This window comes from Sinohyriopsis cumingii, chromosome 8 (genome assembly GCF_028554795.1).
Source record: "Sinohyriopsis cumingii isolate HCF-2022 chromosome 8, ASM2855479v2, whole genome shotgun sequence".
Taxonomy (NCBI): domain Eukaryota; kingdom Metazoa; phylum Mollusca; class Bivalvia; order Unionida; family Unionidae; genus Sinohyriopsis; species Sinohyriopsis cumingii.
This window is the reverse complement of record NC_142968.1, coordinates 104,199,493-104,226,548: the sequence shown is the minus strand read 5'-3', so window position 1 is coordinate 104,226,548 and position 27,056 is coordinate 104,199,493. Positions and strand designations below refer to the sequence as shown.

The 27,056-nt window shown below is 37.1% G+C and overlaps 1 protein-coding gene and 1 long non-coding RNA gene across 4 annotated transcripts in view; one reads left to right on the top strand and one right to left on the bottom strand.

Moving 5' to 3' along the window:
• The window catches only part of LOC149794287 (ammonium transporter Rh type A-like), a 110,948-nt gene that overhangs the window by 33,056 nt on the left and 50,836 nt on the right, over window positions 1-27,056 (bottom strand). For all 3 annotated transcript variants that reach the window (XM_089968442.1, XM_089968443.1, XM_089968441.1), the window contains 3 exons: window positions 5,274-5,466; window positions 3,156-3,306; window positions 1,808-1,952 (listed from right to left, as the gene is read on the bottom strand). In XM_089968442.1, coding sequence (XP_089824568.1) covers window positions 1,808-1,952; window positions 3,156-3,306; window positions 5,274-5,466 — 489 coding nt within the window. The remainder of the gene's footprint in view (window positions 1-1,807; window positions 1,953-3,155; window positions 3,307-5,273; window positions 5,467-27,056) is intronic.
• LOC149794290 (uncharacterized) lies at window positions 20,853-26,498 on the top strand. The gene is made up of 3 exons (XR_016422621.1): window positions 20,853-21,104; window positions 21,675-22,405; window positions 26,210-26,498. It is a non-coding gene; the product is annotated as an uncharacterized LOC149794290 (long non-coding RNA).

Below are 27,056 nucleotides of genomic sequence, written 5' to 3'. Positions count from 1 at the left end.
ATAACGCGCCTTTTCTAATGAAGTTGTTCGTTATTCTGTTTAAATAACATTTATTTTCAAAATGTTCAACATGTCAAAGATCGTTGCAGCTGGTTTCAACAACCATCATATGTACGCGAAAAATCCGTATATTATGTCACTGGTTTTCGTTCTCTTGATGAGTCTGGTTCCAGGAATTTAATCGTATCCTGCTCAATAGAGAATCAAAAGAGCAGGGAACTAGACTAACTGTTGATAAACCACCAAACAAGATTCCCTTTTTTCAAAAACTAGCGACAATTATTTCGTAAGACAATCCTCTACGTCGAAACTCAATTTTTGTATTGTTCAGTTAGTACAATAATGATGTCGTGATTTCATTGGAAGTAATAATGAAACTTCTTATCATCCTTGAGGATATCTCTAAGTGCCAGTTCAATAATTCTCTGAATCTCGCTTGCCCACAATGGTAGGTATCTGTGAAACCATGCTCTTTATTTTACAAGGTATTCATTTCGCTTGGTTGCCTTTGATCACTGCTATCTTTGATCACAGTTATGAATAAGTAGTTTATGTTACATACACAATAACATGTATAACAGAGTTCGATTGATCAAGTGGTGTGAGTTCACCCGACATACGACACAGGCCGCTAGATTTTAAATTTGTAGGATTTTCGTGACTTTTAACTTTTCTTTTACAGTATTCAATCTACGTTATTTGATTCAAAAGAAATAAAAACCGTGATAATACAAAGGAGGTCAGCTTTTAATTCAGTGCAACAATATAATAAATACTTCCTCAAGTCAGTTATCAATACACGGTCGGCACTTAATTAGGTTCTCAGAAAAACACTCGCGAACATAGCTGTTACGGTAGATTATAAGAGGGCACATTGCATTTATGATGATTACGTTTAAAAGGAACTAAAAGATAAAACTTTGAACTCAAATTTCAATTGATTAAAAAAAAATTAAATTTGTATTCATTTATTAAAGTACTGCCTCCACTCGGCGTAAGTGACATTTTCATTGATCGAAAATTCTTTACACATCGTTAATTGCAGTGTACTTAAAATATCATTGGGAAAGAAAATGTAAAAAAAATGTATAACCTATTTTTAAATGTGATATTTTATATGTTGAATAAAATTTCCAGGTCCTAGCTACCGTTTTAGATAATCAAAGGAGCAATATATCAAAGATTCCGTTACCAATTTTGATCGCGATTTTCTTCAAGTTCAACAAATAGGGATACATTTTTGGGGTATTTTCTGCTTTAAAAAAATAAGATCCAGGCCTGACCCCGCGTTACAAGGGGGTTCGCGAGTTATCAGGGCGCGAGTTATCGAGGAAGTGGTATATTATGTCGATTGTTTATTCAGATTTCAAAAGATTTACCATACTGGAAAAATTCTTGCGAGTTTTTGGATGGCCATTTGGAAAGACAAACGGACGATTACCACTTGAAAAGACAAACAGACGTACTGATGCGACGAATCAACAAATTCCCCAGCTAGAGAAATCATAACTATGATTGAGTGCATCACTATTAAATTTTTTACATGATGCATGATTTGAAAAATCTTTGTAAAACGTATTGTTAAAATATTTTGCTTTAAGAAAGCAGGTATCCGAACAAGAATGTAAATGAACATTTTATATTATACTGAACATAATTTCCTCGTTGAAGAACCAGTTTTTGTTTGGGGTGGGGGGTAAATGGTTGCAGTAGTTAGAGAATAGCTTATGACAGCTTTAATTGATCCTGACTACAATTAATTGTTAAAGTGCGATAAAACGAAAGACAGACACACATACATACATACCAATAATGGAGAAAAGATCTGAATTATAAACAGGACCGTTTTTCTCGCACTCTTTAGCGTCTTTCCTGTACATTACTGTGGCAGTCGCTAATCCGAAATAGGCCCCGAATGCATGGATGTACATCGACTCCCCGGCATCAGCAGCCTGAAATTGAAACGATACAAAACAAACATGCTTGTATGTATGTATGTATGTATAGATGGATGGATGGATGGATGGATGTATGTATGTATGTATGTATGTATGTATGTATGTATGTATGTATGTATGTATGTATGCATGCATGTATGTATGTATGTATGTATGTATGTATGTATGTATGTATGTATGTATGTATGTATGTATGTATGTATCTGTAGGTAGGTACTCATATATTTGTATTACACGAGATGACGAATACTTTATACTTCAGTGGGACGCAGTTCTGACTATTATATCAGTATTTTTGTAAATATAATCCACTTACAACTGAATAGCATGTACTTGTATTAGTCATATGATTAAACATTAAAATTAGCTAAAATAATGACAGCTTCCCTGATAGGTTCTTCTTTAGTGTACCTTTATTGTTGGATGTGTGTGTGTGTGTGTGTGTGTGATTTAGACTATTAACCTAGTTTTAAAAAATTTTCAGTCATATTGCTATGATATCGGCAGCGTGGCAGTTTATTTGCTGTTGTTGTTGTTGTTGTAGGGTTTAACGCCATTTTTCAGCACACGATAGGCTATACATGGCGGCCAGTATTAATGGTGGAGGAAGAACCCGGGAAAACCCCGAGAAGAAGCACCGACCCACGAGAAGCTACTGACAAGCTTTCTTACATACCCACGTTAGCCGAATCCTAGACTCGAACCCATGCAGACAGAGGTGAGATGGCAGTGATCCGTAACCGATAGCGCTTTAGACCACTCGGCCACTCGGGGCCCCCGTGGCAGTTTATAGTGATATCGAGTACCGTGGCATCATGTCGTAGACATGTAGCATCATGGCCCATCTCAGTCACATTATCCTGACACCTCCGACCAGTCCTAACATTAACCTCTTAATGCTGAGCGCATAGCGAGACAGCGTTAGTGTCATTGTTATAAGTCTTTGTTATGACTCGGCCGGGGTTCGAACTCACAACTTTCCGCATTTGAGGCGGACGGTCTAAACACTATGCCACCGGAGCGGCCCATTCTGGACGTAAAAATAGTTATGAAAATGGCAAAGGTGAAGATAGCAGATAATAGTTATTGTGTTTAATATTGAGAGAGAGAGAGAGAGAGAGAGAGAGAGAGAGAGAGAGAGAGAGAGTCAGACAGACAACAGACAGACAGACAGAGACGGAGAGAGACGGAGCTTACATGAAGAATGTCCTCACAGATGTATTTGTTCGTTTGAGCCAGGGCGACCTCTATCAGTGCCATGACAAGTAGTTGTAAAGGACTCGTTTTTCCAAGAACCGCTCCGAAGGAGATTAGGCACGTGGCGGAGGCAAAATCTGCAGCCAGCATCCTACAGCACACAGTGAGTCATTTAACATGAAAATGTAACAAGTGTTAACCCTCCATGAACTTCCATTTCTTTAAACAAAGATTGCTATCAATCAACCTGGCTAATTATGCAATTAATATCAAACGATTTTTCATTTCTACAGGTATCATTGCAAAAGTAAGCGTAAGTGACCAAACTTATATTTGGGGTGAGGATTTGTTTTGCAAATGCACACCATATGTTATGCTCTATTCCTTATTTATGTATTTGGTTTCACAAAAAATGAAAATGTTCGTCACAGATTAGACATGATGGGTATTTGAAAGTTTAAATGGAAAATTAACTGAAATACAGATATCTAAAATTGTATTGCAGGCCCTCGATACAATGGTGATTGCCCTTATATTTAGACTAAGTCGAGTTAGGAGAAAAATAATCGTTTTTTTTATTTTATTGTATGATTGGTTATATGATAAGATGAATAAATTAGTCGTCTCATGGTCAGTGGACAAGCTGAGTAAGGGCGATATAGGGTTATTTCAATGGTATCAGTACTGGCATTAAAACGGCCTAGCCATCGAGATAACAGACCAAATGCGGTACTATAGAATTATCGAGCAAAAAAGAATCCTAAACAAACCACTCATGGCGTGGGAGAGCAGCTATGACCACTCCTGTCAGAAGATGTACTGTCTCTGCAAGTTTGCGCAAAAGGGGTAGAAACTTTGGATTGTGTACGCACGAATACGCCACACATATCCGTTCGGATCAAAAATATAATGACATATAAACAAAACTTTGCAAATCGGACTTAAAAATACTTTCCTATTAATAAATATTACATCGGGTTTCATGTATTGCTAACAACAGGGAATTTACAGCCTATTACATCTCGTCAGACAGAACAGTCTGACCGCTAATAGTATGACAACGTTTCTCGTGCTGAATAGTATGACAAAGTTTCTCGTGTTGAAAAGCTTGGATAGGTTACGCTTTGCACAAATGTCAGCTAATGATTTTTAACTTGCTTCATCGTTTCTCAACATTAGAATGTACGTTTTGTGTATGCTGAGCAATGGACATGCATGCGCATAACATGCAGATGCGTACGTTGCTTTTTATGCCTAAATTAAAAAGAAACATGGCCAGTGTTGGATGATGGGAATGACTCAGGTGACTGAGTCATCGCATAAACATATAATTTAATTTCAAGTCTTGACATGATCTTAATTTTATGACGATATCCAGCAAACAAAGGATTGTTCGATCGGAACATAATAAAACATCATTCTGTAATATTTTTGTAAAGATTGCTTACCTCATCACATACCGACGTGAACAACGCCATTTTCAAGTTAATGTTGGCTCTTTTGTGACTTTCGCTACAAACAAATATTCCCGTCATAGTCATATAGTGATTTGATCAAAATAAAGTCATCTATTGTAACATTATTGTAAATATAACCCTTGTCTTATTTCCACTACCACATACACATTTTAACTCATCACTGGACACCACGACGTCACTAATATCCACTTTTTATTACCTTATTGACCACTTGTCACTTCTACGACAGATTTGAAATCACCTGCAGATACTGGAGTCTCAGAAACAAGACGCAGATCTTTTCTGTAGGGGTTGTGTTACTTCATGATGACGTGGCGGACCTGGTTCCTTGTCTAACTTGAATTTGTACATTTTGTTTCTAAATTCGACACAAGAACAATATGGGAGACCCACATCTATACGTTGCGTAGAGAAAGGCAAACATTTAGAGCAAAAGTAAATGGAATCGGTGATTCAATAACGTGAAATACAAATCTTATTGGAACATTCAATTCTCTCTCTCTCTCTCTCTCTCTCTCTCTCTCTCTCTCTCATTTCAATTTTGCTTTTGTGTTTCAAGTCCTCAGATAAAGTGGTTTAAAAAAACAAGATGACGTCATAAAACCTCTCGTTCCTTTCCTTCCTTATACTGGCTACCTACTCGTTAACATTTAAATGGAATTTCGCGCCCTCCAGGACTTTGTTGTGTATAAGGCCTCTCACTATTAACGCCCACTGGATGACGAAGCTACCAATTAGCATGTTAACACCGACCGCTGTGTAGCCATAGCGCTTCAAAAACGTCATCAGGAATCCGAAGCCAATAAATATCATCACGTGGACATCTTGGAAAGCTGAAAAGATAATTAAATGAAACTGTTAAACATTTATTTACTGACAATAATTATGAATTTTGCTTCTTACCAGAAGTGAAGACAATAATCGATAAGTCATTGCCAAACGAGACAGTTGTTCGATAAATATGTCAATCAATTCAATTAATTTGTAGCGGTGCTACTGGTGGTTTGGTATTATGAGGTTGTACCTTCTTACAAGGTATCCACTTTATTTGGCTAACGTTCTCTAGAGGGTGCTTGCCCTCGGTATTGCTGCCTAGATCGAACAAAATATTAAAATGAAGTGTGAAACTTATAGATGGTATAAACAGAGATCTGAACAGATATATAGAACAGAATGACACGAGCTCCCGTACATGGAAAAAACTTTTTTTTAATCAGTTACATAACCAACTGTGATAATACATTACATTAGGAAGACACACTTCTTTCTGAAATAAATCTTTCACCGAATTTCAAATACAAATAGATTTATATCAATATCCAATCTGTTTTAAATGATATAATTAGTTCATCATAGAATCGAGTGAACGATCGAAGTCATTGCCTTGTACAACTTCATAACCTGCTTATTCCGGTCCACTCCAACTTCGCTATGGTGGTTCCTCTAGGTCCTTTCGCTTATTTTCCTTTTCCGACCTCCTTACATTCTCGCCTCTTTTCGGCCCTCAAACTTTGTGTCGGTAGGTGGATAAGTAAGTACGTAAATAAGTAGATACTTGGATAAGTAGGTACTTGGATACGTCAGTGGATACATCCGTGGATGCTTCTTTGGATACGTCCATGGATACGTCCCTGGAGCTTTCTCCCCATGTCCTTTCAACCTTTGTTCGCTTCTACCGCCAAAATTGTGTCCATTGACTTTCCAGACATCCGGTCGTTTTGACCAATGTTTTACGAGAGTATTTCTTCCAAATTCAATCTCGGAGTCCCTTAAATTTTCACTCTTGCAGGAAATATGCAGACTAACTATATTTATTTCGATGAGGGCAATTTAACCCCAAGAAATTCCGTGTGGGAACTAAGCCCGTTGTTTAGCGTAACCAGTCAGGATTAAATATATTTACCGCCTTTTATAAAAATGCACCAAAATTGTGGTCAGAATGACTTACAGAATTCTAAACAACAGATCTGGAAAAACTCCGTTTCTGGCAGTTCTGATATAAAATCGAAGTTAACCTTCCCTTTCTAGTCGTCTAAACGTTAAATAAACGAAGGCTTAATCAAGAATCACTTCCTCTGCCGACACAGACATTAGAAATCATTGCAGTATAGCGATTTAACAAGCACCTGTCCCCATAAATCTAAGTAATTGTTCTCTGGCCCCAATTAATGTGCCCTTCATAGATCGACCGCAATTTACATCCTTATATAATTATTAATTATCCTCAATTAAGACAATTATATGTATGCTGTCTTTGGCACCATTTAAATCTCCTCTTGGTACTCGAACAAAATGAAGAACTCCAGTATGTTATAGAAAACGTATACTTAAAGCCATGACTAAATCGAATTTTAGATAGCTTATTTCCAGTTTTATCAGCCAGTGCGGGATTAAGTGGGGACGCAAGAGGCTCGTGCCCAGCCGCCGCCTCCACTCCTCAATCATGAGCCTCCAACCCCAGTCCCGGTTGCTGTGATAAAGTTACATGATTTTAAATAAACCATATATTATATAAATGGTCTAATACTTTACCTAATATAGCTATAATAATTTTACACTATTTAAGGACTACTTGCAAGGTGTATTTGTACATCTATATCTTAATTGCCCTGGACCTAAAGCTTAAGTGCCTCCATCCACCCCCACCCCGCCTTAATCCGCTCCATGTTGTCAGCATTCTAAATTTAACATTTTTACTGTACACGAATATCATCTTCTAATTCCGTATTGAATTTTCCTTTCTTATTTCCACGTACAAATACTTAGCAGCCATGTAGTAAAATAGAAAATAGTACATAATTGCTTTGCCCTTCTCAACAAATTTTTTGTTGTTGTGGTATAACTGATTTGCCCTTCTCAACACAATTTTTGTTGTTGTTGTTGTTGTTGTAGGGTTTAACGCCATTCTTCAGCACAATATAGGCTATGCATGGCGGTCAGAATAAATGGTGGAGGAACAACACAGGAAAGAACCACCATCCCACGAGAAGCTACTGGCAAGCTTTCGCACATATCCACATCGGCCGAGTACTAGGCTAAGCCCCACGCAGACAGATGTGAGATGGCAGTGATCCGTAACGGCGAGAGCTTTAGACCACTCAGGCACACACAAATGTTGTAAGAGAAATTGTAAACTAAATTATGAATAAGAGATTAAACGTGAATATGATTTAAAATGTTTTCTTTCATAAACTTAAAAAAATTACACTGCTTAATTTGGATAAATATTTCGTTGTAAATCGAAAATGATAGTGACATTTTCTTAGCTGCAATGTCGCTTTAAGCTTTGTACTTCATATCTCATGAAAACACATACTCCATATTTTTTTCGTTAATGGAATAATATATCCAAATGAACTGATAATGTTTCTATGATCTGGGATCTTCATTATGGCGAACATTGCCACTCTAGGTCGGTGTACGTGTAGTTTTCGTTGATGTTCCAAGGGTGGTGTGATAGCATAATTTATTTTTCTGTATTATGGCTTTGACCCTATTCGGATATCACCGTTTGTCAAACGACTAAATTTTCCTAATTTGCATACATCTGAGGAAGAAAAAATTACTTTCTATTATAACAAACGATAGGCTGTTTGTGGGACCTAGGTTTCAAAGGAATGTTTAATTCTTTCGAAGTGAAAACTGATATATCAAGTATTTGTTCGTTTGAAATTATATGCTAAAAAACTGAATTATGTATACAAAAAGAAAAGAAAGAGGACGCCGGAGCGTAACCAAATATGCATTTTTTTCTTCATTTAATATGATACGTAAAACCAACTACTTTGCTCGCAGACGGTCAGAAGGCAATGGACATTTTTCATTATACTGTGTCACCGGGTGGAATCTATATTAATGAACCGGAGAACGAACCTTCCAGGCTACACAAACACAACACATAAAGCCACCCTAACTCTGCGGGAGAGAATACAAAAAGTTTCAACTGCTGTCTACTATTGTTACGTTGAAGAGAGGAAACTTGAGTGACAACAGCCAATACCGCGAATGTGGCGCACCCAGTTGTAAATGATGTACAGTCTGTCGTCACATAGTTCTCTGGTAGATCAAGGTTTATGATATTCGTGTGAACCATTAATAAGAAGGGTAGATCGTGATATACGTTTGGTCTATGCTGTTTGTATTTTGGCATATTCGGCCAACATGGGTATGAGAAGTCTTGCCAGTAGCTTCTCGTTGGTCTGTGGTTCTTTCCGGGGTTTTCCGGGGTTATTCCTCCACCGGCCGCGATGTATAGCCAATTTTGTGCTGAAAAATGGCGTTAAACCCTGCGACTACAACAGCAACAACTTAACATAGCAAACACGAGGCAATGGCTAAATATTGGTCTCACTTAAATATATTTGCAATAAAAAAATCGTACATGTATTGCTGGAGGATGTTATATGTAAGATAGGGATTCTGGAGTTACCAAGGAATAAAAAGAGTAGAGTCAAAGACCTTAAAATAATTTGATGACAAGTCGAAATACGTCCGACAGAGGAAAACTGACACTGCTGTGATTTACGGGATAATCAACTATTCACCGAGATACAAAGTAATGAAATTATCACAAAACCGACAAAATCCGCACAGGACATAGTACGAGTCTTTAATACAGCTTGCGTCCTCTGTGTAAATTTAGTGTTTTATAACTTCAAGCAAGATAAAAACAAAACAATTCAAACAATATCTATCACACAAGCTCACCCAAACATAAAATCTCTCTCTCTCTCTCTCTCTCTCTCTCTCTCTCTCACACACACACACACACACACACACACACGTAGAACCACGGTGGCTCAGTGATTAGCGTGGCAGGCTCACAATCAGTGGGTAGCGGCAATGAATCGTACCAGGACGAGTCATGCCCCTTCAGAGGTTAAGAGACGCCAGGGCCACTTCGAGAGTTTGCGGCCCATAGGTCCTAGTTATATTTCAATCTGGAAATGAATCTAATGTCAAAACAAGCCCATATAATTTACTAATATAAAGATTTAAAAGACAACTAAGTACGCAAAGAAAGTATTTAAGAGATATAAAACTAACTGGTAAAAACCGAAGCCTCTTAAGAGTTGAGGCCCTGGCAATATCCCTCCCCCCCCCCCCGGTCAGTTGGGCCTGGAATCAGCTTTGGTCGGTAGCAGAGGTGTCTCTCTGTAAAGCAACTTACTCCTTACCCATCTGTTCTAAATAGCATGTCATGTGATGATATGCTATGAAACTCCACACAATAAATCAATTAACATAGACATATAATTAAACACGTCATGTCCAGCTTATTTTCTGAATTATTTACATATTGCCTTGCTTGTTTGTCTGTAGGTATTATCTCTTTGTACTATATCTTTTTTATTTCTGTCCTTTTTCTGTACACTTCAACTACGAATTTGTGGCAGAGTACCGTGTCTATGCAATTTATTTCTTCAGTGTTTATTTACTAATAATTCTCCATACACGTGATCTCAGCACCATAAAACATCTGCCTTGCCTCTATGGAGCTGAATCCGATCTTGAGGGGCCCAGGTCCTAGGTACTAATCTCCTAAGACATATCGAAATGTTTCAAGAATCATTCGCAAATGGTATGAGAGAGTTGTGGTACACACAAACTAATGTTCTAGCATTCATATGCACAAACAAAGTTACAGATCTCCTTTCTTAAAAAAGAACAAATACTAAAATGAAAAAGGATCAAAATATACTAATATTTATTCCCTATTCCAAACAGGCATCGATGCTATTTTGAGAAAAGGCACAATGGCAACGGGATAATAAACCACATGAGGTGAACTTCAGAACTTGAATAAACATAAACAAATCATGTTTAAACTTTGCAAAGTTCGTTGCAATCATACGTTCATTTTAAAATTTTAATCTTCTAAGAGCTGTCGTATATAAGACACATTTCAAATGCAGTAGAAGGAAGACTGAATGAAAAATTTAATTTTTGTTAGTATATTTTTATACTTTTATTCACAAAAATAATTTTTTTAAAAAATTATATGCATGCTTCTTATGTGGTTGAAATAGTGTAACGTGATGTATGAATTACATGCATGTATCCGTTATATAAACATTTTTATTTACCACCCGTGTGTTATCCGATAATGACAGAAACACACTCATAACTTAGAACATATCATTACAGTAACAATGTCTTTGATGCCTATGTCATCTGAAAACCATCATTACTATTTCCAAAGATCATTCAATACATCCTTGACCCGGTCCTACATTTTGATTTTGTAGCGCATATAAAAATCATAACAAGGACGAGAACAAAGAACCAGACTAAACTGTGGTAGCCCTCACGCGCTACAATACTATGTCGGTAGTTTCTTCAAGTATATTTACATTCTACCTTCCCAAGTTTGTAAGCCATGTGGTTCTCTTCAAGTAAAGAAATACGGAAATGGTTCATCTGTCCTTTTCCATAAAATAGTATCGTTCTGAACCAAAGCAACGCACGTGAAAACGTCAAAGGAGCTTAGATTTAATATGAAAACATTGATGAGGAGTACAGTTTGTTGGCACTTTCATTTGGAATACTATGGACTAATTTTTTCCATGGTGTTTAAATATTCATAAGTGATTACTACACACCAGGAATTTTATGACCGAGCGAACAATGAGTCTTGGAAACAAAAAGACCTTTGCCACACTATATGTTAGACAAAAATGTTATCCTTTCGTTCAAGCAACAAACCACTTACATGAATTAATTCACAATATTATGTAAAAAACAGAATAAAGGAAAAATTAAACAAGGTGCTCATACTGCAATAAGGATAGTCAATAACAACGAACGCTTCGTGCCCTGACGTGATAGACACCATTGTATGTATTTTCTACGTCATAGTAGAAATTGGTTCCCAACCGCCTCATGACCTCGTTTTCACATTTTGACAAGTTTTGCCATCCTCCAATGAAATTACTGGCGAATCTCCGCGAGCCTCCAGAACGTCCTCGCGATCTGATTTGGGTCGCAGCCTGGAGCTGGGAACCACCTTTAGTAGATGGTTAATTTAACATTAACAAATTACATAGGGGCCCCGAGTGGCTCAGGTGGTCTAAAGCGCTCATCGTTACGGATAATTGACATCTCACCTGTGTCTGCGTGGGTTCGAGTCTTGGGTTAGGCCAATATGGGTATGTGAGAAAGCTGCTTGCCAGTAGCTTCTCATGGGTCGGTGGTTCTTTCTGGGGGTCTCCTGGTTCTTCCTCAACCATTTATTACTGACCGCCATGTATAGCCTTTCTTGTGCTGAAAATGGTGCTAAACCCAACAACATCAACAACAACAAATTACAGAGATCTGCACTTTATTTTGGTGATAACCAGTCTTCTTTAAACCGGAAGAAAATATCGGCAATAAAGGTATAAAATCAAGAAAATAAATATTTATGTAAAATAGAACAAACTTAGAAAAGTTGCATCTGACGCCTTTTTCATGTTGCATAAATCCCTCATTTTTCGAAATGTCAAAGGCTTCAGCTTTGATTATCTTCCCTTGAATATCTTTTCTGCGCCGGTCAAAATAAAACTGATCTACTGCACTTTTACTTACAGGAACCACTCATATTGTGATTTAAATGGTACGATACAGACTGTAAATTACTAAATTTAAAACTTTATAACCCTGAAGCCTTTGATGTTACAAAGAAAGTAAAAACCCAGAGGAATTTTGCCACATGAACAGGCACCAGGTGCAACATTTTCGGAGCTTGTTCTATGCTACATTTGTCGCATCCGTCTGAAACAATTTTTGTTCAGGTTCATTGTCTTGAAAAGCACTTCAATATCTGATTAATTTATTATTATCTGATGGTAGGTTGCAGGTTGGGTGAGGAATTTAGGCGTAATAATTTAAAACACCTTCATCTTTTAACTGGACCGACTGATCACGTGTAGTTTTTTTTCTTCACGATTAGTTCCATGTAGTTCTAAATAAAGATCTATATTCATACACAACGAATGGATATCTATCTATCTATCTATCTATCTGTCTGTCTGTCTGTCTGTCTGTCTATGTATCTATCTATCTAAACCTACCACCTACCTACCTACCTACCTATCTATCTATCTATCTATCTATCTGTCTATCTATGCCTATGCCTGTTTACAAAGAAATCTACCAATGAGACAACTTTGTTTACGATATAGTGATGATGTGAGCAGTGCTACAGAATTTATGAAAAGCTTTCCAACGGAGTTAAGAAAAACAGCAATATGATCCTAACACAGTCATAGGTCATGTTACAATTTGATTTATGTTGGGGATTGGTGGCAAGTTAAGGTAGTAGCGTTTCACAAATGCTAATTTAGTGCCAGTAGTATTGAAGATAGAACCTGTCAAATTCCCATCGCCAGTATCTCCAACAATACGAGAATGTAAGGCCTTGAACTGCTTACTACAGTGTTGGTACGTGAAATATAAAAACGGTATAGTATAGATTACATAATGTGATTGTGTTAAACGCACGTGTTTCCACCGCGCATTAGAAAAAACGTTGGAGCTGAAATCAAACACCTTATTGACGTCATGGTAATTTCCAATGTATGAAAGTGTGTCTCGACAATATGCTCACGGTTGTCACATTTATAAGCTGAGATTCTAGATCCTAAACAAAATATATGAGTGATCAAAGAAAATTTTAACAACAGACTTTTTGTGTGTTTGACTATTAACTTACTAGTTTGAAAATAATTTCACAAACTGAGACCAGTATTCCGCTTAACGCTTTCTCGCCAGCAAACCGTGCTATGATGTACGCTCCATGTAAATGAGTTTGGATTAATTTTACTCAGGTCTTCTTAACAATCATACCGTTGTAAAACAAAATATTAATGCTGATGAAAAAAATAAATAAAAACCAATCAAAAGAAAAACAACAAGAATCCAAACAACAAAATGAACAGTAATGCCGCTCATATAATTTGTCTTCTACTTCTCTATTTTCTCACACTTCGGTGGGTGGAGTTTTGCTGCCATTTCACTTCGAGGACTGACGGCGGCCATATATCACAAGCAACTATATCCTCTGACTGAGGGAACCAGTCTTCTTCTCACACACCACCACATTAGAACCTCCTACTCACACCCATAAGATACCGGGTGCGATTCAAATTCAGGTGTCTGGGGGTAGTTTCGCAAATTGGCCCCTCTCATATTTCTTAAATTAAGGCTATTATTTGACTTTTTGATGTACTATTGTTGAGTACTTTAAGATATGGATATATTTATGTATTAGGTGTGTCAGGCTTGCATTGTTCTAGAAAGTGATGTGAGGCACGTACACCTGCTGTAGTCACTTCACAGAATGTAGCCACTGAAATACCTATGGTCGGCTAGGATGTAGAGCTAGCCCCTCGTAGCAGTAGGCACGTGGGTTCGAGGCCAGTAGAATATCTCAAACAACTGCGTAGATGACAACTATTTTGAATTGCATCAAGGTATAAAGTACACAATGCTTATCAAAATTATCACACAAAGATCTTATGTTTCCACTGTGAGCATCGCATGCTGTCAGAATTGGCCCTGAAAAATACATGTATAAATTTGGGATTGGTGTGGATAATCTTTTCATGCTATGATTTTCAGTTGACTTGTCAGGTCAAGTGAATGGTAGGCTATTCCTAAGTTTTGCTTTTTTACCTGTCCAAAAGTAACGACCTTATTGGCCTCACTCATGCAGAACAACTGTCCCTTGCGTCCTCATTAGTGTTACCTCTTATACGTCTGTAGAATGGTTTTCTACACGAAAAATATACCTCATTTAGAGGTCTTGTGTCCTATGCCAGCAGAACATTACATTTCTTACAGGATGAATTTTAACACAAGATGAGTGATTTTTGAAAATTAGCCCTGCCTATTGCCACGAATGGCATATTTATTCAGTGAATGTACTTCATATGTCTGCAATCAGGGCCTAAATTATTCTTTTAAAGGATTCTTCCTAGTTTTATTTATGTCGTTGATGCACTGAGATCTATGGAGTGTATAAAAAAAGCTTCCTTCGCTATGGAAGAGTGAGCAATACTTGCATATTTAATTCCAAAATAGACGTGCATGTTGTTACACGCAAAAGGTCCAGTACCGAGGGAATCAAACACCTGCAAGGACCTCAAGACAACAGTAGTTAGCAACTGAAAGGTTCTAAACCGCACAAATACTACAGTAATTTCAATCCAATCACCTAATGATCATACGTAACGAAACTCTAATTTCACGCTCACAAGATTCTTTTGCTTCACATCGACTGATTCATTAGTACGCCTTTCTGAGCCGAAAATTAATATTTTATATCATGCAATACAAAACATGACCTAAACACCCAATACAAAGGAATATTTCTATATCAAATAAATAAACACGCTAATCTAAAATTATTCAGAGCATTCCATAATTTAAGAAACCGTGGATGGTCTATTTTACGAAATCCGCGCTGCCATAATGTCTCGTGAATACTGTACATTATGATCCGCCCCGGTGGTCAGAGCGTCCGCTGTACATTATGGGTAATTACTCTGGTTCAGAAATATCTTCTCAACTCCGATTCCCCATAAGCGACATATAATAACTAGAATCTGACAACGCTCTAACGTAAATACAAATAGTACACACCCTAGGTTTATTACGATATATCATAAAGTATACAGCTAAAAATTGTATGCAAATGAATTGCATCGTCATGATTTTCCACACCATACATTCAACAATTTTATTTTTTGTTAAACATCGTACGATGTGGAATCTGATGATATTCTTCTCCGTTTTCAGGAATCCGATACTATCAGCACCATATTCACATTGAGAGAGTTTCTTTTTTGATATAATTTTGGTAACATTACACTACACCATTGCGTAAATTAAATTGCTGCACAACCTGTGAATGATTGTTTCTGACTACAGCCCTCTTTACTTTCTTGAAAATGTATTATGAATTTACCAAGTATTGTCGTGCCTCCACTGGTTTCATACATTTGACAAAAGAAGATTTATGTAGGAAGGAAATAAAGAAAAATATCCATTCATTTGTATGGAGTGTATTATGTAATGAGACTTTTGCTCATTAGTGTTTATGGAACTAATTGGCCACTTTTAGTTAAATGTAGTTGTAAAACAGTTTAGTGTTAAAAGTTATGCAAATTATAGCTATTGCACCTAAATTTACCAATATCAATTTTGGGACATAAGAGACCACATTGGTACAAATATTGATAATTTTTATTAGCTTTTTCTGTTTTCCTGTATCAGTTTTGTTTGATTCTTTCATTACAATTAGCGGTTTTTCAACGTATTTCCGCAAATGTTAAAAACGCGCACACACACGTGCCATGCACATCGAAAAAAGTTCCTATCACATTTGATTATCAATTAAAACGGTTATCTGACGATGGTTGTATAGCAAATTGATTGTGTAAGAGACATTTGCATGGCATAGTTATGCTGTAATAAAATCTAACTTACATATTTGTTGGAAAGAAAAATGGCTTTTTGGTCAGTAGCGTATCAACTGCTACTGGTACGCCAGCAATTGCTGGAGGGGACGCCCATGCCCAGTGGGGGCCATAATTCTCATCAAACATGCGAAATATTCTTCGAGAAGGCACCATAATTAAGTGATGTGGGGAAGGGGTAGATACGTTCTTGTTACGCTACTGTATGTGAAATTTCAATGCCTTACCCGTTCTGTGAGAATCATTTATTATTTTTTAAGTTGAAATAAAAGCTCTGAATATTCTTGGTTTCCAAAAGAGTGAAACGTTATCTGATCCCTTTCTATTTGTATGGTGAAACAAGGTTATTCTAGTAGGTCCCATTCCGTTGAAAATTAATAAATCTAACGACAAAAGAGGCTTACTCATTTCTCTTGTGTATAAAATAAAATTATTTTTTCAAAAGGTGAAATAACAGCAACTCTTACCACAATGACGTATTAACATCATTATCACTCCACCCTCAATTTGGAATGGGTTTTATTTTTTTAAATTAGAGAAATCTTGATTCTATACAGTTCCTCCGTTTTCAGTTTTAGAGCATTATTCTGGAGGTTCTAAATTTTAGCCTCTATTAACTGCGATCAGATAAAAATACAAATGAAACATTAGTTTGTTATGCAATTTAGTACTCAGAAACTACCTCAAAGGAATGCATTCGATCCATTAGTTTCATTCTTGACAAAAATACTGTATTAGTTGATTTAATTTCTATTAAAATGCATTATAACATTTCTGATTATTATACAAGTGTGTTGGTTATCCAGACATTCCATGCCAACGAAAATGACAATGCTAAAAATGGAGTGGTGGGTGGTCTATGAATTTGTTAGTAATAAAAGTTATTCTTTATCAGGTGACCACTAATTGTATGCAAGAATCATAACTGATATCCAACAGCAGGTATACGTACAAGTAAAGTGTAACCTTTTCACCTGCTTCACAGAAATCTGAGATAAATTTCAAGGCAGAGTGAGGAATGGACTGAGACAGGAAATTTAACACTTGTACATGCTTTTAACTGAATCTTGACAAAAAGAAGATGCACTGACTGCATTTTCCTCTTTGCCATTAGAAGAACTTTAGTGTTTTATGTACGGTTTTGTGTATGTATGTATGTATGTATGTATGTATGTACGTATTGTATGTATGTATGTATGTATGTATGTACGAATGTATGTGCTTGAAAACAGACTGGTACAATCTTGGAAGAAAATAAATAAAATTAACCCAGGAAAATGTTATTTATGAAAAAATTTAAAATCTATGTACAGTTTTAGTAACTATGCTAAAATTAATTGTGTAAATTATGTACCTTACAATGGCTTCCTGTTTTAAGTACTTTTGTAATTCGTTTTTGCGTTATAATGTATTTATTATATTTTTTTTAAGTGCACACAGAGGTGGGTGGGTGGAAGATCCATGGACTAAATAAACAAACAGAAATTAACCTTTCCAGAACGAAGTTTTATAACTGCTTAAATAACTGTACATAACAAGACCATGCTGGAAATAGGAGTGCTCTTATCCCTATCAAGTAAAAAATCTGTAAGGCACTCAGCAAGCTGGAAACGGAAGTGCTTCTCACTCTATATCAAGTTAAATAACTCTATGGCACTCCAGCAAGCTGGAAATAAATGTGCTCCTTTCTCTATCTTCACTCAGATTCAGACCTATTTTCATCTTTTCCCCGTTCGTTATTTGGAACATTATATTTAATCTGCTCTATATAGAAATGATGGTGCTGTTCAAAGTATCGTTAACCCTCAAATTCCTAAGCTTTCATCCAACACCATATAGCCATGAGTGTGCACAGGATCGTAGAGAGCGATCACGGGCCCTGGGCTAAGAGACACGCGGGCCTCTCCTAGTTCTTAATCAGACAACTGTTTTAAAAATAAAATTAAAAAGTGTTGTTCGGCCCGGACACCCTTAAGGTTCAGGGTCCCGGGTCCCGGGGATATATCTCCGCTTGCCCCCCCCCCCCGTCTTGTCAGACATGACCTAACCTTTATTTTCTACATCATCAGTTTCCAACGGTTCGGTGTTGGAAACAATTCTGAAATAGGTTTTCAATGGAAGAAAGCAACACGTCTGTTTTTATATTCTAAGCTTATGCGGGAAATACATTTTGAATTCATTTGTGCTTCCTGCATGTACATGCGAAACATTTGACATGGACTCATAAAAGGAATGAGCACCTCGCTTCATACACTACATGTCCTTAAACAGACTGGGATAGGTGGCTTGTGTGTTTACTTAACAGGAACCCAGTGGTAACATTGATCCTTCACATTTCACAATTTTTAGTGCATTCCCAGGTTTCTGTACTTGATCTGTACCTGGCCACCCGATACGTCTATTTTTTCAACCTGCAAGCCTCATAGTGTTTCTAACTGACAACGCCTTCGACACTCAACGACGTATTGTTTCGTACAGTGCAGTATACATTATGTCGTTGTCGAACCATACAATTGTTTTAGAATGTTTTTAGAAAGTTATTGTTATTGCTTCTAGGCGTGCTCCATTTAAGTTTGCTTGTTACGAGTGTTGACATCGTAAGTATAGCTTTATTCCGTTTCAGCACATGGCAAGAAATTATTTTTCATATAACGTTTCAAGTGTGTTAAGGAAATATTAGGATAATAAAAATACCAGCATAGTATAAGCTGCCCTATGGGCTTGACACGCATATTCTCCATTTCCAATGCGTAACACACTGCTAGTGTCTACTCTCACTTTGCAATCTGACAGTGGATACATGTGGAATAGACATTGACGTGCGTGAGCATTGAAAGCATTAACTAGTTCAAGAATTTCGGGCTTGTATGCTGAAACAATAGACGGATCGGCAGACCCGACAGCCCACATAGTTCTGTTCATTTTTTGAGGAATGGGTGATCCTATTACCTTCAGGTCGGCTAGCGTGGGTATGTGGGAAAGCCTGCCAGTAGCTTCTCGTGGGTCGGTGGTTCTTCCCTGGGTTTTCCAGGGTGCTTCTCCACCAGTTATACTGGCCGCCATGTATAGCCTATCTTGTCCTGAAAAATGGCGTTAAACCCTAGAACAACAACAACTACCTTCAGGTCAATGGCTACCTGATATCTCCGCTTGCAACAGAAGAGGTATTTAGGATATGTTGTAAGAATTTGTAAAATCAAAGGAAATTAAATCAGGTACCGACACTACTATTACTGCTGTTGCTGCTGCTGCTGCTGCTGTTGCCTGTACTCCTACAATTACAACTGCTACTTGTTTTACTGCAACTACTCTTTTGTGTTGATAGTTATGCCAATGATGATATGTACCGATAGGATTATACGTTTATGTTTAGTTATATTACATCATTTACGGTACTTGCAAACAATGTCTTTGAAAGGTTATGAAGATGGGAGCCAGGAAGGTGGCACTATAGCTTTGTAACTTGGCAAGGTTAAATGTTTTCTAAGTTTTAACACATACTGATGTCAGTTTTCTTGGTGCCCTTTCCATCTAATCACTGCTCTAGACATGTCAATATATTTCCCCATGGTGACCTTTCTATCGAGTCACTACTTAATACTTGTCAGGATATTTCCCCATGGTGACCTTTCCATCGAGTCACTACTTAATACATGTCAATATATTTCCCCATGGTGACCTTTCCATCGAGTCACTACGTTGTTATTGTTGTTGTTGTAGGGTTTAACGCCATTTTTCAGCACAAGATAGGCTATACATGGCGGCCAGTATAATTGGTGGAGGAAGAACCCTGGAAAACCCCGGGAAGAACCACCGACCCACGATAAGCTACTGGCAGGCTTTCTCACGTACCAACGTTAGCCGAGGCTGAGACTCGAACTCACGCAGACATAGGTGAGATGGCAGTGATCCGTAACGGTGAGCGCTTTAGACCACTCGGCCACTCGGGGCCCCGAGTCACTACGTAAGACATGTCAATATATTTCCCATGGTGTCTTTTCCATCTAATTCCTGTGTTAAACATGTCAGTGTAACATTCTTCTTATCAAAAGTATTTTTGCCACGTGCTTATTTCAAATCCCAAACATTTTCATATGACCTAATTTGAAATCATCTATTTATCGACTATATACACCCCAACAATTATATAAGAGGTGAGTTTTTAATACCATCACAGGGAACCTCTTTGATATGAGTTCACCACAGATACTCAGTTTTAAGGTTGGGTTACATGCAGGGTCTGTAAGTAGTTATGGTAATGGTCAGATGAAAGAATTGGCAGATTGGATTGGTTTAGTTGGGTTGGGCTTTCGTCACTTTTCAGCACATGATACATGGCGGCCAGTAAATTCTTGAGGCTGAAGAACTCGGAAAGATCCCGGAATGAACCACCGACCCACAGCAGGCAACTGGTAAGCTTTCTCACATACGCACGTTTGATAGATTTGGGGTATTATAATGACCGTAAAGTCATCCGAAACATCATAGAAATATTACTGACAATGATGAGTATGATGAAGATTACGGTTTGTTGGTCCTGGTGACGTTGACGATAGCATCTATCATCATCGTCGTCGTCATCATCATCGACAATATTGTCGGCGTCAGCATAATCGTGATTAAGTATTCATGAGAACAACACAACTGTACGATATTAAAAATATTATTGTAGACACAAATGATGATGATGATGATGCTGTTGTTGTAGGGTGTAACGCCATTTTGCAGCACAGTATAGGCTATACATAGTGGCCAGTATAAACGGTGGAGGAAGAACCCTGGAAAACAAAGGAAAGAATCACCGACCCACGTGAAGCTACTGGCCAGCTTTCTCACATAACCACACTAGCAGAACCCGATACTCGAACACACGCAGACAGAAGTGAGATGGCAATGATCCGAAACGGTGAGCGCTTTAGAACACTCGGATGGGATGCTCGGGGACCCGTAGACATAAATGAAGTGAGCTATGTGATGAAACTATACCTTTCAAGATGTGTAGGTACAACAAGGTCAGTGTGTGTGTGTGTGTGTGTACACTGTAAGTTGCTTGGGCACATATTTATTTATTTATTTATTTATTTATTTTATTATTGCGAGCCTTATTATTGAATTTCTTTAAAATTAGTAAGTTTTGGTGGAAAGACAAAACGAAACAGGTTTGTGAATGATAGGCCAACATACACATTTTCTGAAGAAGATATATGAGTTACGTCCCTTTGCAACAGGTCCGATGTCCTTTGCAAAATTGCATTGTGCAGTGTTCATTCAAATGCAAAAAAAGTCATTATCGTACAAAAACTGCAAAATTTTGGTCTCATTTCATAGTAAACATAAACTTTTACACAACATATCTAATAGTCTGCATTATTTCAAGGTATAATTACCGAAATTGCTTTCTGACGTAAACCGTCTAAACATTGATCTCCTAAGCCAGATAGTATTTCCGTTCGTCAACATAAATACAAAGGAGCTCCAATAGGAATAATTTACTGATACAGACGTGTATGGCCAAATTAACCTAAATTGCTCGCCGGCAGAATGACAACAGTGGTGTAGCTACTCTTTCTCCTCTTTTTCAGCCTGTGAGTCAGGCGATACAGAAAGAGAAACCAAGAAAATGAAAAGCTGAATAATAGAAAGAAACATGCAGAAGTTGTGAAACAGAAGCAAAGCCAACTTTCGTTGCAGCAACACCAATCAGAATGCAATATTATCGTTCCAGCAAAAATAATTGTAACAAACGTATGCAACTGTAAACGGAATATTATTATTTCGATGCCGACAACCCTCTTCTGGTACTAAACATGCACATTTATTTTGTGTGCATTATCTCTTTACATGATATAAAACGTTTCTTATTAAATTACTTTGATCCTGACTGTCAGAAGAAGTTATCTGGATCAAGGCTGTCAGAAGACGTTAATTTTATACAGATTGTCAGAGGATATTACTTTGATCTAAACTGTAAGAGGATGTTACTTTGGATCTAGACTGTCAGAGGATGTTATTTGGATCTAGACTGTAAGAGGATGTTACTTGGATTAGACTGTCAGAGGATGTTACTTTGATCTAGGCTGTCAGAGGATGTTACTTTTATATAGATTGTCAGAGGATATTACTTTGATCCTGACTGTCAGAAGAAGTTATCTGGATCAAGGCTGTCAGAAGACGTTAATTTTATATAGACTGTCAGAGGGTGTTAGTTTGATCTAGACTGTAAGAGGATGTTATTTGGATCTAGACTGTCAGAGGATGTTACTTGGATTAGGCTGTCAGAGTATGTTACTTTGATCTAGACTGTCAGAGAATAGTACGTAAACATCTTAGTTTCCAAAAATTTATACTTAAAGTTTTGAAATTTAGACGAATAATTACGATAGTATTAGACATGAAACAAATATTTATATTTCTTATTTATTCTCCTCATTTAAAATTGCTCCTTTTACGACAAGTCCTCTAAATTGAGGGATATTCTGTACAATTACTGATTCGTTAATACGATTAGATGCCTGTAAACGAGTTTAGTCACTATAGAAAGTTGACTGTCTTACATTTACGGTTGGCTTTCTTTGTTTCTTTGACCTGACATCAAAGATGTATCCTTGTAAGGTAAAACCTAGGTAGCTGTCGTCTTGATTTCACCTGATTTATTTTTGTCCAACCATACTCGACTCCTTGACATTGTTTTCGTTAAAAGAAAACTAATAATCCAACCGAGATCTGTCTATGGCTATTGGCCCGAAAGCTGATATCGTAAGTGTACAATGGACTCGGAACTGTGAACTCTTATATAAACATATTTCTTTTATCAGAAAAACGGATTTCGTTATTCCTAATTTAAAATGTAAGTTATTTCAAAGTCATCTGTCTATATTTAAATGTTTCCAACACCTCACTACAATGTACTCTGAATCGGTGTAATGTAATAAATTATTCACCATCCTCCATAAATGTATTGTGTTCATTCATGTACGATTGAAAATTTATACCATCATAAATATACAAGGGGCATTTTAAAAGATCTTAATATTTTTCTGTTGTTCAACAAAGTATGTTATAAATAAGCTGTGCATCAGCGCACCCCAATGTGCGCCGATGCATTGTCTTGGAGGAGTACATTGATATTTCGGGTACCATTCTATTTATGGGAGGCAAAATTTTACCTCTGATGTATGTCGGCGCAGTAATTTACTGAAAATAAACAAATTTGTTCGCGGAAATTTATTCGCAAAAGAAAAGATCGCAATCTATTCTGAACACATTGGGTATTTCTACAACTGAATTGACCGTATGATTCACCGAGAAGTTCCAAATGAAAATTTAGTTGGATGCCATTCGCAACTTCTCGGGCAATCCTTGTTTCGTAAATAATAAAGGCTGTCCGAATGGCAGCAGTAGGTACACGATCCATAAGACTGACCTCGAATTTGCGAATAATCGGGTGCACGTGCGCGAACGCGCGCTTCGATAGTGCTCCACAACTTTTCAAAACACTTGGGAGGCATATAAATGCCAAGTGACACTGACATAATCAGCCACATGTACGTGGACGACCTGGCCTTTTTGCATTGAAAACATGCGCATAAAACTATCTCTACAGTTCAGTAATTTGGGGGTTTGCTAGTTTACTCCAATCCAAACTTTATATTTTCCCTTGGGTATGGTTAAGAAAAGTAAATCCATGTTTCATCACGTGTGACAATCTCATACAAACGTCTTTGGTCACTCTTTTCATATATTACAGGTAACTGTTTTGCGTTTTCAACCTAAGTCTGCTTTTTATCAGCCGTCAACAAATGCGGGACACATCCTGCACAAAGCTTTATGGGTTTTAAATGATTCTTTAATATATTAAAAGTTAGACAGAACTGACGAATAATAGTAAAATATAATCTGCTACGTGCTGAGTATCTTAACCAATTACATCCCTCGCTGCGTCCACTTTCCGCTCATGAATCGAAAACGACGGTCTGCCCGAACGTGGGACATCTACCATGGATTCGCGACCATCGTTAAAACGATGAAAGCGCCTCAGAGTTGATTGATATGACAGAGAATTACATCCATAAACTTCATTCAAGTCGACCTTAAAATGAGTCGGAGTGTGCCTTAAGAGCCTCAGGATTTTGCAGCATCCTATTTGCTCGGTATCGTAATCTTTCTCCTTCTCCGACATTTGTACGTCACTGTCATTTACCTATGTTATGTCACACGCATAAAGCTGCAGGTGTTTGGCGTGTTGCACGTGAATATAATGATCATTTTCAACAACGTTATTTGTTTTTCGATCCGTGCTAAATTTACGGACAAGTTAAAAGAGGCAAAAGAAAAGTTATAGAAAAAATATTCAAATCTTTTTAAATACTGTTCGTATCTTTGTTTCCAGCCAGTGTCAACTGAATTAGCTATGATTTATTTACAAGTAACAAAATTAAATCTCGGCACACCTTACTGTATAACATTTACACATCGATGACGCACACTCATGCAGTTTCAATAGAATGATGCAAAAGTCGGGGAGTCATATGAGTGCAATTTTACTTGAGCATTGTCCGTCTATGATACAAAAACGAATAGCTTACACCTTAAGTGGAAAATTATGCTAAAGAGAAATATACCGCGTGCCTATTTTACAAATTAATGGACCGTGTAGTCTTTTGAAAAATGGCAATCACATAAACATTTATGAAAAACGATGTCATAAAATTACGCATGTATGTTCCTTTACAACAACATAAAACATTATGAAGAAAGGAATGTCCATGACATGTATAATTAAATGCAAATCAGACCATGGCATTGCGGCAAATTATGAGCGACACCATCTCGTATCACGAAAGATAAGAGACAGCGTGTTGAGTACGATAAGCAAAGTCTAATATGAGGGGGCAAATACAATCAGACAATTCGTGAGACTTCTTTGTCAAATGATCAATATTAGAGGAAACTTTGACTGAATAGTTTAAAATTTCAGTCGGGAAAAAATGCAAGAAAATTAACTAATCGCTTTGCAATCGACCGGATAGAGCCATTTTCTTAAAACAATTTTTCATACATATTTTATCGTACTTCTGGCGTTCATTTTGAGTCACATTCTATTAGTATAAACAAAATTTTGGTCGGGGATGAAACATTTTAAACTATGTTCGGAGCAACGTTCCCTCTAAGCTGCGCGTACGCGTGGCCGCGCAGCTGCTCAGACATCTCCGCGCAGCTGAATTGTTCTCCGCACAGCAGATCAAAATTACCAAATATTCTATTCAACATTAATGCTCAAGTCACCGTAATGCTTCCACTATGCAACGCGCATAGCGCGCACATCTACCATTCACTTAGAGGGAACGTTTGTTCGGAGCTGTCGTTGCATTATCGTTCATGGTAAATAACTGAATATCGACGTTGTTCCGCGACTATTATATACAGGAGCTAATTAAAAAAAGTTTAGAAAAAAATTCAACATTCTTGAATAACATATTCCATACAAACAGTTCATAAAATTAACAATCTGGAAAAGCTAGGTTTGGTTGGACTATACCACGTTTCTTATAGTTTACGCGAAAAGCAAATGATTACAGCTCGCATCCATATTGGACAGCAATGGGTGTTCAGTTCCACTCCACGAGTTGGTCTCGCTACTTATTGGAGCAGCCCATGCAATCGTAAATTACCATCTGAACTGATAGCCATTTTTGTGCCAGAGGCCAATGCAATGTACTTTTCTAATTATGGATACTCTTTCTTACTGCGGTCATCATATCGGAAAATACTAATTTGAGGGTTCATACCATTTTTTTACAACTGGAATTACTGTAGGTAAACATGTTTATTGCATCTGAGTTTAGGAATTTAATTTTTCAATAGGAAATTCCTGATCTTGTTTGCAACTTCGAAAGCTCTATAAATGATTTATTTTACTTTAATCCTATTGTCACTTAGGTTTTTATATAAGAGAGAACTAAACAGAATTATTCACTCATATTTAACATAAGACTTTTACTTGTGTTTCGGTTAATTTTTGAGAGGATTTATTTATTAAAATTATTCACTGGCATTAAAAGTGCTCAATATTTTCGGACTAAATCACTATTTTGAGATTATTGTGAATTCCTTTCAGAATACTGTGGATTATATCATTGTGATGCGTCAAGACTGCTGGCACACTATCACCTTCAAGACTACTGGCATATCAGCACATTCAATATTGGAATTCATTCAGAACACCATTATAATTCATTTGTTTGGACTTGTGGTGGAATTTTTAGGATTGTCTGGGATTTGATTGATAACACTGTAAGTTCATTTGGTGGAATTTTTAGGACTATCTGGGATTTGATTCATAATACTGTAAGTTCATTATAATTTTTCACTTTGTAACCTTGGGAAATAAATTAATTGTTTCACTTTACAAAGCTTGTTGATTTTTGCTCTTTTCCGTTACTTAGTTTAAGACCACAGAGTCGTAAAGAAAATTGCGGGCTCGTCCCAGGATACGATTTTTTAAAAATATTTAACAACGCTTCAATTTATTTTTAGCAATTTAAACAGACGCAATTAGACTTAAGATAACTTCAGTTTCAGAATCAAATGATGCACATGAAGAGAGAGAAATAGAAATGCAGAGAGAATAATACCAATGCACAAAGAGAGAGAGAGAGAGAGTCTAAGGCAGAGAGAAAAAGAAGCAAAGGAAATGGAGTTGAAATTAAAGGGATTAGAACTGACACGATCTTCCACTTTACACACAAGTTCAGGCTTTGATGTTATCAGAAATATCAAGTTAGTACCCCTTTTCATGAAAAAGAAGTTGATAAATTTGTCTTCATTTGGAGAAAATTGCTGAAAATTTGAAATGCCCAAGAACGCAATGGATTTTGTTATTACAAAGTGTAATTATTGGCAGAACTCGTGATAACTACATTTCACTATCATTCCAACAGCGTGCTGATTATGATGTGGTTAAG